General features: G+C 46.6%; 1 protein-coding gene across 3 annotated transcripts in view; it reads right to left on the bottom strand.

The window, feature by feature from the left end:
* Positions 1-14353, bottom strand: part of PEX14 (peroxisomal biogenesis factor 14) — a 139504-nt gene that overhangs the window by 23432 nt on the left and 101719 nt on the right. Inside the window, exons 1-2 of one of the 3 annotated variants that reach the window (XM_013049141.2) lie at positions 5920-6182; positions 4674-4802 (exon numbers count right to left, since the gene is read on the bottom strand). The exons of 1 other annotated variant lie outside the window; for it this stretch is intronic. In XM_013049141.2, coding sequence (XP_012904595.1) covers positions 4674-4802; positions 5920-6043 — 253 coding nt within the window. In that variant the 5' untranslated portion in view covers positions 6044-6182. Of the gene's footprint in view, positions 1-4673; positions 4803-5919; positions 6183-14353 lie in introns of those variants that run through there. One more of the 3 variants, XM_004741514.3, reaches the window with a different exon arrangement.

Raw genomic sequence — 14353 nt, 5'->3', positions numbered from 1 at the left:
TCCTCTAAATGGTCAAACGGCGGCCTCCCGAAGGCAAGGCCCGTCCTCCGCTCCCACAGCCCGCATGGCCTAGCACACGGGAGGCCCCACTCGCTGGCTGCCTGGGAAGCCCCCCAGCCCCGCTGGCGGTATTACAGGAACAGCCTGTCGATTCCCACGCACATCTCCACTACCACCCACCCATTCAACAAGCACTTTCAGGGCTGAGGCTGAGTGTTGGGCTACAGAGCTTGAAAAAAGAAAAAAAGCCTCTAATTCCAGGAACTCCGACATAAAAGACAAGTGAATACACACTTAAGGGTAGTATGGCAGGAAACGGGGGACTGAGCGCAGGCCAAAGGGAACCTCCGTCCTGCCGGAACAGAGGCATCTGAGAGCGTCCCTGGAGGAGCTGGCGGCCGCCCCTGACCCTGAGGGACAGCAACGAGCTGGCCGGGCAAAGAGGGGAAGGCGCTCCGGCAGAGCATCTGGACAGCCCCTCACACACTCCCAGAACACCTTCCCGAACTCTCCACGCAGCATCCTCTCAGAAGATCCCAGTAATTTTCATATTAGTCTAAGAATAATATGGTCAGACAGGTAATACAGCCTCAAGAATGATTAGGTGACACATTTTGATGTAAAAAAAGAAAAATCAATGTACTTCTGACGGTCCATATGCCTTTGCCTTAGCCTGGTTGCTCTTACCTGTCTTGGCTGGTCAATGGACTGACCATGTCCCCCTCCGCCCACCCAGTTAAGCCTCTCCCGAGGTCTGAGGTGCCCCTTGGCCTCATCTGCACCACTGGCTTCACCTGGACCTACTTCGCAGGCACCGCTTTTTGCTTAACTGCCTTTTCTGCTCAACAAGAAAAACTAGAGAAAGCAACCAAGTCTTATTAATCACTTCACCGCAGAGGTCTAGCACAGTGCCTGGCCCACAGCAGGAATAAAATAATAAATGCTTGCTCAGTGAATGAAGATATTCAAGGTACGTATAGGTGCTAAACAGGGCTATGAAGAAGCACAGTGAGAAAGAACCCACACTCTTGAGATTTCTAATCAAATGTCAAAGCCTTTCAATAACCTCACACACGTACATCCTAATTGAAGCTATACAGGTCACTCTTTGAAAGACCTAAGCTGGTTAACAAAGACAGTGAGGGAAGATATTTAAGCCTAAGAAAAAAAATATTATCCTACAAAATTTACAATGGCCCTGCCTAAATCTCAAAGCTACCTTGCTTCTTGTTTCTTTGGGAGGAAAGAAGAAAAATCAGCTTGCAGCAAATCAATCAAGCACTTATCAGAACTTGACGTGCAGGACTGGGTAGGCGCTGTGGATATACACAGGTACCGATTCCTGATTCAAAGCTGGACAAAAAGAGGGGCACCTGGGAGGCTCAGTGGGTTGAGCCGCTGCCTTCGGCTCGGGTCATGATCTCAGGGTCCTGGGATGGAGTCTCTGCTCAGCGGGGAGCCTGCTTCCTCCTCTCTCTCTCTGCCTGCCTCTCTGCCTACTTGTGATCTCTCTCTGTCAAATAAATAAATAAAATCTTTAAAAAAAAAAAAAAAAAAAAGCTGGACAAAAAGAAAGCAAAACGAGAAGCAGAGAACATCAGATTTGCTCTCGAATCCCAGTCTGACTTTTCCAGAGCTCTGCCTGACTTTCCTCTGAGCCCTGACAACACTGGTTTATTCTCACACCAGGTGACATGAAGCTTCCCCTCAATGTCAACCTCCTACCGCTTTCACAAAGACTTCTCTGACTTCTCTAGCCCACATTAATTTTTCTCTTTTCTGTATTCTTACGGAATTTCTTGTCTGCATAATTAATTTTGGCATTAAATCACAATGTCTTTGATTATTATCCTTTTCTTAAGAGTTCATCTTTTCTCTCCCAGAGAGCCTGTAAGATTTTTAAGGATCATGTTTTGTATCTCTGATGACACACAGTAGATGCTTAGCAAACACGGGCAGACTGACCTGGTGCCTTTACGGCAGGTGTCCAAGTTCCCTTTGCTGACACAGGCATTTACCACCAGCTCAAGGTCAACCACATTCACCAAAGAGCAGAGACACCAAAAGAGGTACAGGGTGGGACATCTGCCACCAAAGCAGAAGGGCCAGTGGATCCAGAGGAGATCATCCAAGAGCACCGGGCTCCCCGGGGCTGTCTTGAAAAAGCTTACCCCTCCCCAAGATGTGAGCATTGGGGACTGAGCCCAGAGAATCCCATTTTCTAGGCTAAGGTTCAGAGATGGAGTATCTGCCCTTAAAGAGCCAAGACATGGAAAGAAAGGGCTCTGGATGTGAAATGGGCAGGAATACACACGAGCGGAGGCCATAAATCCCTCCCAGGACGCAGACAATGCCTCGGTGATAAGCATACAGATTGCACACCTAGTTCAGAAACTCCCCTGAGTTTGCTTGTAATTAAGGGGGTTAGAAAGGTAAAAAAAATATATAAACCCAATTAATCATTTAAATATTTAAAGTCAGATTTTTTCCTCACTCCAGGATTAGTATATTTCATAACGCAGGCAGCAGACAGCCCTGGTTTTTACTGGGGTTCATTTTAGAGCATGTTTAAACTAGTCAGATTGAGTGATGCTTCCAGCAACTAATCGCATGTCAAATAAAAGATATTTTATGTAATAAATTACCGCTACAAGTAATTCAAATGTCATTTATCAGTTTTATTATCAGTCAGGCAAAGTCTTGTTTCTCTATATTAATCAAAATCAAGCTTTTTTTTTTTTTTTCCTTTTGAACAGTTTTGACACCTCTTGGCAAAAGTACAGAAGTGAAGAGGTAGAGTCACCCCCGGAGCTGGAAGGAGCGGTGTAACAGTACAAGAGGAACGAAGCTCGACAATGACAAGCAGAAACTTCAGGAATTTAAAATTGCCATTACCATTGTTTTTATACTAGCGTCAAAGCAGGAAGGAGTCTGTCTCTAAGAAGATATATTTTATTTTTAGGGCTGGGAGACTCTTAAAAATACTCCTACCTAAATACCTAAACGTGTAATGCTTCTTCTCAGAGAGACCTGGACAGAAGAATCTAGATGACGGCACTGTCCCCCTCCACCCCCCCTTCTTCTCTTTCAGAAGGACCAACAGTTTAACCCCTTGTGCCTACCAAAAGTAGACGTGCGCATGAGGTTTTAGGCCAACTCTGTGACCAACCAGAACAATTTGTTCTGAGCAAGAAGTTTCCAAGTAGCCGAGAGACCTGTTTGGTTTTAAGCCATGGAGGAAGCAGCTGGAATAGAACAGATGTGCGTCTTAGAAAATTCTGCACCCCAGCTGCCACTGTCTGTCCTCAACAAATCCCATTAAATGGCTGGGCCCAGGGACACAACTAAAGAAAATGTGTGGAGACCTAGTCTTTGGATAGAAGGAAACATGGAGAGTATGTTTAGTGACCCAAAACAAACACAAGAGATGCGAAAGAATGCTGGCCAGGAAGGAGACGTGAGTCCCAGGCCGACAAGTGGTCGCTCCTGACTCAGTAGATCCAGTGCAAGGCTTACCGCTGAGCACCATTTCTTGAGTCTCAGAGGTCAGAGGATGCCAGTAGTCTGTGAGACAAGGTGACTAAGGATGAAATGAACTTGAATTCGTGTTCCCTGACCTCGCCCATTCAGCCTTATCCAGAAAGCAAAAGGAGATGTCTAACTGAGATCTGTGACACCATAACCCACCACCGGCCCCCTGCACTGCCTGAGCCCATAAGGATGGCAAAGGAAGGGGCCAGACCACGTGCTGGGGTCCAAACAAGCCTGGGCTTGGAAGGCATTTTGTTATGCCTCCCAAAATCTGACATCTAACACTGTTTTAAATTAACAAGTTTTGAAAAAATAAAACTTCCGAGATAGAAAATTAAAATGAAGACAATTACAGAAAAGGCATTTTGAAAGACAACAGATCCAAGGGTGAGTTATGTTAAAGACATGAAACTTGAGCTATTTTCCACCACTCTGAAGTGAATTTTAATCTTTTTTGACTTCTCATAAGTGACTTAAAGAAGGGGTTCTAGCCGTATTTTGGAGATTGTACATTTATTGCTAGTTTGAAGAAGCATTATTCCTCAAAGAGCTTCACTTAAAAACAACATGGGTATGTTCTCATGTACTAATTAAAAGCTAACTCAAAAAGGACCTTTACATTTAATTTGAAGTTCTCTAAGAGACTGTCACCACACAAATATACACGGTATAGCCAGGAGAAGGGAGGAAGGAAGGAGCCACCCCAAATCTACTAATATTAACTTTAAAAAGTAAAATTAGGAGAGGAGTCATTTCAGTGAGCAAACGAGACCGGGTTCATGAATCAGACGTTCACGTACTTGATGAAGGAGTGACACGCAAAGCATGATGTAAGAAAACAGAAACAGAACCAAGAAATACTTTTATAGACTCTTACTTGTAACCAAAATACTTGAAACAACACAATATACTCATTTATTCTGGTCCCTCGTCTCTCCTTAAATCTTTGTCACATACTTAAAAGTTTGTCTAGGAGAGGATTTGGGTGTGGCACATTCCTTTGGAAAAACCCAAGAGCTAGTCTACCAGTCCCGGTTAAACCCCCCTGGCTTTCTGAGTCTGGGAGCTGGGAAGCACTGCTCTTTGGCCAGAATCCTGAACCCCAGTCAAGGTCAAAGCAGGAGACTGAGCGGATGACTTACTGTACGGCTGAGAAATGAGGTGAGGGGGCTGGACAGGAACCACCTGTGTGGCCGGGCCCAAGGACGGAGGCTCATCGGCAGCCGTGCCCGACTGCTGGAAAGCCAAATCAATCTCTTCATCTGTCAGCCCTGGGGGGAGAAGAGGACATAATTGCAGGTGAATACCTTTTGCCACTGTCCCTGGACGCAACGAAATCTTCATTGAGAAAAGACCCTGAGAGCCACAGAGTGCCTAGCATCCTGGTAAGTTTCCTCTCCGATTTCGGATTCTCCGGAACCTCTCTCAGTTGCAATTTAACCTTAAGCGACAGAATATTAGCCTCCACACTGCTTCCAAATGTGGCTCATTCAATTTCCTTAATTTATCCTTGAGTTTATTGCTGCTTTTGAAGTCGCTCCGTACTGCAATTCTCCATTCTTCCCCCGAAAACAGATACCATCAACTGCAAATGTGACTCATTTTAATCTGTAATGGTGTTAAAAAAAGAGGGGGAAAAACTAACAATAATGCATGAAAACAGACAGGGAAACAAAAAACTAATTATTGGGTGAGACGACTAATTAGTCTCGATCGTTTCCGAAGACGGGAATAATTTGCTTTATTTTATGACAAATGCAGAAATAAAAAGAAAAATCAGGACTGACTGTGATTAGTATGAATGGGATATAGAATGTAAAGAAGAAAATAAAACAAGAAAACAGATCAAAACAAGGCCAGGCCCAAACTTTCAGATGGTTATTGCTCTAGCCTAGCACAGGCTGCCTGTACCGCCCTTGGCTAGCTTTTCCGCTTCTCTTTGTCTTAATCCTCCCGACACCAGCGCGCTGTGCTCAGGACGGGCCGGGAACGGCAGGGCGCCATCTGCAGTGGCCGCCGGGTGTGGCGAGGATCTGCCCATGGGAGAGTAACAGGCCGGGATGGGCCGGACGAGACCCCACTTCCAGGGGGCACAGGGCTGCGGCTGACTGGGGACGCTGGCCCTGTGGGAAGAGGACGAGCGAGCCCACCCACCGAAGAGCAGGAACAGGTGTGGTGCACAGGTGTGAGAAAGACTTGCCCGCAAGGCCGGTCCCAGAAGTGGGTACAGCGGGTACAAGAGTGTTGGGGCCACCGAGCGCGGGAGCAGCAGCAGGGACGTATCGCTAAGTCTGCAGACACCCCTCTGGCCCGGGATTCCAGGAATCCCAGGATCCAGGGCGGCTGCCAGACAGAGCCTTTACACGAGGACCGAGAGCTTCTCCCCACCTGGCAGCCCACAGCACAGTGGATCCGTCCCGGGGTGGGGGGGAGAGGAAGTACACGGAGGACCGGCATCTTCCAGCTTCGGCGCTGCACACTTTGTGCCAAGCGGCTGACAGATGGGACACATTAATGCTCCGAAGCCCAACGCTGCCCACACCACACTGGCGTGTGGCAGGCTGAGCGCCTCTGCCGCTTCTCAGGTGGGCGACAAGGCCTGAACTACTCTGACTGCGGGCCCTGCCCCTCCCTGCGCTGAGCAGTTGAGGACTGTGCCCCCTTTGAAACCGCGGCCCCCCCCCCCCCCCCCCCGCACCCAGGGGAGCCAGCCAGTGGTGGGCAAGGCCGCCCCTCTGGGAAGCCGGAGTGCTGCTGGCCCTCCTCCCCCCAACAGCTCTCCACGCATTGCCCGGGCAGACGAAAAGGCCGGCGCCCAGCACCTTCAAGTACAAAAGTATGCAGGGCTGTACTGGGCCACTCCTCCTACCAAATTCCCGGCTTGCCCCAAAGGCCTCCAGAGAGAAACGGGGGCAGGACAGACGGGCAGGAACCCCGAGCTTGTGTCTCTCAGGTTCCATCCAGCTTGGAGGCCCGGCCCTCAACTTCCAAAGGGGAAGGGGAACCCCCTTCAGAGTTCTGGGAGCAAAGACCCGGTTTTAACGAGTTCATCATCAGCCGCAGGAGAAGCAGGCACGCCTGCGGCATGGGCGGGGACGGGTGGTGACCAGTACACCCCGGGATTTCATAAACCTGGTGGTTCGTGTGCCTTGTCAGCCGCTGGCTGCAAATGAGGATAATTTTCCCAAAAGGAGCATTCAGTTGCTTTCTCATTTTCCCTTTTGGCTCTTTCAAATATAAACAAGTACGATAACGGTTAACGCTGGGGAAATATACAGTAAGTCACGGCTGTGCTGCGGAGCTGGTTAAAGGGACAGCGCTCCCTGCCCTCTGCCCTCTGGCCCACAGCTCTTACAAAGCCTATTTTCCTAATAAAACATGTTCCTTGCATTATTGCGGCCGAGCCCACTAGTGAGGCCGCGGTTTAAAGGGCATCAGCACTTCCTTCCAAGCTCTTGTTTTTCAGAGACCTTATCATTTGATGCTCTAAATTTACATTGGCTGGAATTCTGATATCCCCAGTCCTCCGGAGAGCCAGGATTTTGATTTAGTTACATAAAATGAATCACTTTTCTTCTTGTAAAAAAAAAAAAAGAAAAAAGCATTTTCATGATCTCACTGAGTAATATAATTTCAGAGCTGGACCATGATCCTAGCCACTGCGTTCATTTAACAGATAAAGAACAACAACTAAGCCCAAGGAGGGGGAAAACGTGCCTCAGAACCCACGAGGCAGGGCACGGTGCTGCCAGCTTGACAACCCGCGGCTCCACGGCTCTCTCTCTGGGGCCTGGTGACTGCCCCTCTAGCACAGAAACAACAAACGGCAGCTTCTGAGACCATGTCTTAAGTCTTCAAGCTTGTGAGAGGTTGAGAGAAGCACTAGAGGGTCTCTCTGAGCCCCACCTGGCACCCCCATCCCCAGGTGAGGGCTGACGAATGGCGCTGGGAGCCTAGAGACCAAAACAGCACAGGAACAGAACGCCTGCATCCTATCTGCAAATGACACTGGGACAACTTTTTGTACAACTCCGGAACCACAAGGGTAGTGTCCCCGCATCGTTCTAATATTCTAACTCCCAGGAAATCCGGAGGCCTCTCCCAGACGGGTGCCCATGCTTCCCTCAGAGCCCCCTTCCTCGGAGTGTCCCCAGGTCGGGGGCACTGGCCAGCCAGGTTCAGGCTCAGGTTCAGGACTCTCTCAACTCAGGGGACTCATATGGGACTCACGGAGACTCGGCTGGAAGGGGTGTCATCTCCTTCAGAACACAGCAGTTAACTATGCAGTCATGGGCTCCTGGTGCTGAACCGACCCTGCCTTCAGGAAGAGGGACAGCTTCAGGTCCCACACACAGGACATCCAGGTCCCCGCCCGCCCTCATCAGACAAGCGACGGAGAGCTTAGATGGAGACCTTGCAGAATCCTAAAGGTTAAAAGGAATAATAAAGGAAACCGCCAATTGGAAGTGAATTATATTTGGCTGTGAAGGCTGAGGCACAGGCTATATTATAAAAGGCATCTCTGCGTTGTTTACCACCACCCTGACTAATGCAGACCTTTTTTTTGTTGTTGTTTTAAATAATCTCATGCAAATTAGACACACACACTTCCTTCCAGTTGATTGCTATCTGCAAGGAAAAATCTAACCGCAGAGGGACCGTGCAAGGGCTGAGCAGAGCAGAGATGGGGGCCAAGGGTGTCGCCGTCCCAGGGCAGGAAAACCTCCTGCCCTCAAGTCTTCCTTCAGCTGCCACCTTTGGAAGAATCAGCCCATTTCGATAAAAGTAAAGCCCAAGATTTTCTTTCAGCTGGAGTATCAGCTTGCATTACGTGGTATCACTAGCACTTTGCATTCAGACGCTTTCAGTAACGTCAACCTCTGCCACTTGCCAATTCCAAGAGCTACCAGCCCTGGTCTGTGACAGTTAAAACGTATCATTGACAGAGAATCAAACTAAAAGTCCCGCTCAGGTATTCTGTCCTCTCACTAGCTTTAGCCAACAGGAGGAGAAAGGAGTGAGGGCACCTGTCCAAAGTGAGAAGGCCAGGACGCCTGCCTCTGAGAGGCAGTGTCATTTCACCTTTAAGACCGCAGATGTCTGGGGGCGCCTGGGTGGCTCAGTCGGTGAAGCGTCTGCCTTCGGCTCAAGTCATGATCCCAGGGTCCTGGGATCGAGCCACACGTCCGGCTCTCTCTCAGCAGGGGCATCTGCTTCTCCCTCTGCCCCTACCACTGCTCATTCTCTCTCTCTCTCTCTCTCTCTCTCTCTCAAATAAGTAAAATCTTTGAAATTTAAAAAAAAAAAAAAAAAAAAAAGGAAAGAAAAAAAGACCACAGCTGCCTGACTGGCAAAACTGAGAGCTCTCAGTGCACATTGTGCAAACGAAGGTCCCAGGCACCAGCCATCAGGGTGGATTCCCTGTTCTCGGTTGTCTGGAATCTACTTCCATAACCAGTGCCCTTTACAAGGAGACGGCTGCTGCCCCTGTGCAGGAGCTGGCCAAAGATTTCTTCTCCAATGCTTTCTCCAGGGTGGGATTCTTTTCAAAGAACAGAGCAAGCAAGCTACAAGCTATTGATTAATAAAGCCCCTTGTACTGCTGCGGGCAACTGAAGTGCCTTGGGGCTACCACACCTGCTTATTTGTATCCCCTAGAAAATACGCAGATTTGTTTTCTTTTTCTAGAGGTTTCGGTTCAAATGCAAACAAAACCAAACGGGGTTGACTTAGTGAGCTGCAGCCTGCTGGCTCGGAGCACAAGGCTGCAGGTCCTTTCCCACGGACTCAGACAAAACTGGGCACCGGGAAGAGCTTTTCCCTGCAGGACGGGCAGTGCATGGGCTTCTCAGAATAAGTCACCTCGGTGCTGTCCCCAGTGACCGCAGAGCACTGCCACAGGGCCTGGCCCATTTCAGGTGAAGCAGAGAGACAGGTGACAGCAGACAGCAGCATTCTCTGCATCTTGTAGGTCAAACAACGACCGGGACAGCGGGGTTGGGAATAGTTTGGAAATAAGCAAGGTAATGAACACCCGACAGCACCTTCCAGCCAGACCTGAGTTTTATAATAAAAATGTCAAGTCTGGCTGGGATTAGGGAAGAGGGCCAGAGGGCCGGCAGCAAAGGGCAGCAGCTGCGGGCTGGCCACTGGGGCCATCTTCCTCCCCTGTCACAGTCCGCCCATGTATAGGACTTGGGTGATTCATCTGGGACGCGCGGAGACCGTGCGGGGGTCACCTCTCTGAGAACACGACTAGTTATCTCCCCATGTGCACTCTGAGAGGAGATGAGGCAGAGAAGACAGCTGGCTAAAAATACTCCCCAAATTAAAAGAAAAATCAACTCTCTCAGAAAAGGCTTGGGGGGGGAGGGGAAAAAGTATTTTTATTTTATTTTATTAACATTTTGTTGGAACAGTAGAGTACAATAAGGACTCTCAGAGCCTCTAAAAGTCGTTGGATGACCTGTAGACCCCTATTTCCCAGTGCCTTGTATAAAATTGAATTTTTTAAACATAAATTACACGTAATGACGACACTGTAAAAACTAACAGTAATGGAAAGCTGTGCTGTATTTCATTAGCCTGTATTATTCCGTGCCACCTGATCCAGCCGGGCCTTGTTTATGAGTCAGTGTGTTAGCAGATGCCGATGGAAGCATTTGCTTCGACCTTGCTCTTCTCATTGGGGCATGAAATTACGACGGCAGCACCTTGATATTACAGCCATAAATACAGTAAACTGCAAATTTAAGCCAACGGCTCCTATTGTCTCTGAACATAAAGCTGATCGGTATTTATTTAAAAGGAGAACAAAAAAAATATTATATATCACCTTGTTTATGGGGCCTCCCCCACCCACTTTCTTATCCCCTCCCCCAGCCCCCCAACCTGTCTAATTCACTTGGTTAAAATATTAAGCAAATAAGCCAAGTGCTTTCTCCCCTACTGATTAACTATTCCCAAGCGGCTAAAACAGTTTTTGAGAAAACTAGTTCCAAATATCATTACCTCACAAATGAAAGAGTTTTTATAAAAATTGACCTGATGGCAGGGCCGGTCTCCACCATCCTGACACTAATACGTAAATGCAGACACAAGATATGAGACTTTCCTGTCTCCTTAAACGAGGAAAGTTCAAACAACAGGAGAAAAGTTGCTGGTGATGCCCTGAAATTGAATGTCCTCACAGTACCCTTCTAAAAATCGTTAGGTAGAAATGCTATTTGAAAAGGCAGCAAAACACTGCCTCCTGCCACCTAAGGAAAGAAAGAAAGATACCCAACCATGAATATAATTCTCATCTCAACACAGGGAGCCGGGGGACCTCTCATTAAAACTTGCACCAACCCCGTCCTTATCCCAGTGAACCATAAAGACAATATATCCTTTAAATACATTAAATGTGCAAGAAAAATAAACACAAAGACAAAAGGACACTGGATATCACCCAGCACGTCTCCTAGTATAAATCACTGAGTAAAAAGCCAGTGCAAAATGTATTGCACTGTTAGCTTTGAGACCGAGGAACCGGGAAGCCTCGCTCCACTGTAAGTCTGAAAGGGAAGGCAGTCTGCTCCCCTGATGTCAGAGGAAGAGGATCCCTCTGTGTCTCAGAGAGGCAGACGAGAGATGTAAAAACTCAGCCAAGTCCAAGTTTGGATGTTTCAAACAGTTGGTGGTGAAAACGCCAGCACACCAGCAGGCAGGCTTTGCAGCCTCCACTAGTGAAGACTGCAGGACTGTCTGAGCCGTGAATTAAATGCAAGTTTCAGGGATCAATTTCACTCCAAATCAGACAGGCTGGGGCCACGGGACCCGGTGCACAGCAGCATCAATGGCCAGGATCACAAGTTTTGTACATTTACTTCGGATACCTTATTCCACAGCCAGATGTACTCCCTCGGAGCCCTAAATTACTTCAGCCACACCAGTCACCGAGCTTAGCTCCTTCCGCCTAAGGAGGAAACTTCCCTATAAAATTTATTGAGCTTCTCTGGGGAGTAGTATAACTGGTGAACAAGACAGAAGTGAGCTGCCCCTTGGTGTAACACAAATTGAGATCTCTCGTATGAAAGACTGGGAGGGTTTCCAATCAGCATCCACAATGTCTATTTTTAGATCTATAGTCTGAAGGGTTTTTTTTTTTTCTTTTTTAATCCCTCTCCTCTAAATTAAAAACAAAAACAAAAACAAAGAGGAGTTGATTTTGTTATTTGATCATCTATTCCAAAGGATTAATAGCACGGCAAATATTGTTGCCGGCTGTGGACGGCAGTATCTACGCCAGCAGGTCCTTGGCAACAGGCTAAGTCAGCCCTGCCACGGTGCACTGAACAAGTCCTGGGGAAGGAACTGTGTCTTTAAAGACCGAAGGGTGTGATAATCGGGAATCATAGCTATTTGAATGCCAAGGGCAGGTAAGCCTATGTTTGTGCATAGGCAGAAAACCCAAATTAATAAGCACTTTTTTTTAAATTTTTTTTTTTGATAAGCACTTTTAACTACACTTGAATCCTGCTCCTGTTTTAGAAGAGGCAAAGAAGTACATTTAAAAAAAAAAAAAATTTTTTTTTCCACCTTTGACATCCAAGCAAGAAATTCAGATCTGGCAGAAAAGCTGAAGCTCATCTGCTTGACCTATTCTTTTCCTTTCCTTCTTCTTCTGTTAAAAATCAAGAGAAAATGATATAGAGAGGGACAGTGACTCACCTACAGCCCCTGGTGAGCCCAGAGGCAGAACCAGATTTTCCACACTGAGTTCTTTTTATGGGGGGGGGGTTAAGTAGGAGCAGCCTGACATGCCTGCTCCCCTCTACTATCTGACACAACTAGAATATTTTTGATAAGCAAACTCTTAAAATCAATCACCTCAAAAAGAAAAACAAAAAGAATATATATGACCATAGGAAGAAAACAAGGTAAAAGGTATATAGAACTTCTGCGTTAAAAAAAATAAATATTTGCATCTACACACATAAAAACAAGTCTAGTTAGTCACTGCAGGCATAAAATAGAGAGGACAGAGGTAACTCTGGTTACAGACAGAGAAGGGACTTAGCTGGGGACAGAGGCTGAAGGCAGACTTTACACTGCCTATCCTGAGGAACTGTATTCCATGTGAATATATTTCCAATTCAAAAGTATAAATTATTTTCTTTTTAAAGATTTTATTTATTTGACAGAGATCACAAGCAGGCAGAGAGAGAGGGGGAAGCAGGCTCCCCGCTGAGCAGGGAGCCCGAGATCATGACCTGAGGACCCTGAGACCAATGACCTGAGCCGAAGGCAGAGGCTTTAGCCCACTGAGCCACCCCAGCGCCCCAAAAGGATAAATTACTTTTCAAGAACAAAAAAATGTCTAGAAGGGGAGAAAAAAAAAACCAAAACCCTGAATCCGGAGCAAGATCACTTAAAATGGTTATTTATCCCCATTTCCTGGAAGAGAAAAACTAAGATAGAAAAAGGTATAGGGACGAGCCCAGAAACCGATCAGAACGATATCCACATTTTCTAATTTCTTGCTTAACCCATTGTGGCTGTAACCACAGCAGCCAAGTACAAGGTAGCTTGCTTTCTTTCTTCTTTATTTTTAATGTGTGTTTTTAAAAGGCAGGCATCTGTTCTATTTTGACACATCCTGGCCGCCCAAATGTTTCTTTCAGCTCTAAATATTTGCTTCGCCAATGGAAATGTTTCCATCACTGCAACAAAACAAACATTTGCTTTGGGATGGTAGGGACAGCCATAAGCTGTTTCATATGTTACTGATTTGGGAAACAAGTTACTATGGGACGCAAATCAAGGTGGAGATTTTTGTTCCTTACGGAGAACAGTGGCACAAGAGCTCAGTGTACCAAGAAGACACAGTCACTCAGCTGAATGCCGTGACGGTTCAAGGTTTATTTGGGATTTTCTTTAACATCTTGAATCTTAAATATATGATGAAAAGGCTTACTATTTGGCATTCAACTTACTTCCTAAAGTTTTAAATTACTATGCAGCTATCAAACTCTTTTAAAAGTCCTCATGTTAATCTGATATTAACACATTAAAACATTCTATGTCCTAATAGGCCAATACAGTACATAAATTATTTTGTCACCACCTATTTGTGTAGCACAAATGACTTTGGTATTGGTTGCTATAGTCAACATTACTAGCGCAGAGATAAATATTTAGTATTCAACCAAATGCATAAATATTTGAGTGCTTATTTTGCTAGGCAGTGTGAGAACCGAGACCTCATCTTCCCTACCTGTTACATGGCAGCCTCCTTTAGACCTCCTCCAGCCTCAATTTCCTATGCTGAAAGAATATTTTGTCTGTCTTCTATTTATAATATAAAACATGTAATATTGTATAATATATAAACATAAGATCTGTAATACATAGACGTATCTATTGACAGTAAAAATAGCACATCAACTGCAGAACACACAGAAAATAAAAATACGAAAAGTAAAATTCATCCACATTTCCACTCTCCTAGAAATAACCACCAAAATTTATCAAGCCCATGTGTCAAAGAATAATTTAAGGAGTTTTTGTATTTTTAACTGTTTGAATCCCAAACAGGAGCAGGGTCCCATGTCCCTGTGCCCGTGGCCTCTCGTGGGCCTGTGCAGCGTGTAGCCCATGCAGTGAGGGGTGGCAGGGTAGCCCCTTTGGCTCCCAGTTTACAGGTAAGGAAGCTGAGCTACAGGGACAGTAAGCGGTCTAGCTCAGGTCCCAGTGCCCGCGGGTGCGGATGCTCAGGAATCCGCAGGACTCCAGACAACACAGGGGAAGTATTCCAAACCTCTGCTCATGTTGAAAGCAG

The sequence above is a fragment of the Mustela putorius genome, unplaced genomic scaffold, assembly GCF_011764305.1.
Source record: "Mustela putorius furo isolate JIRA1106 unplaced genomic scaffold, ASM1176430v1.1 tig00003853_pilon_pilon_pilon, whole genome shotgun sequence".
Lineage (NCBI taxonomy): Eukaryota > Metazoa > Chordata > Mammalia > Carnivora > Mustelidae > Mustela > Mustela putorius.
This window is presented reverse-complemented; position numbering and strand designations above follow the sequence as displayed.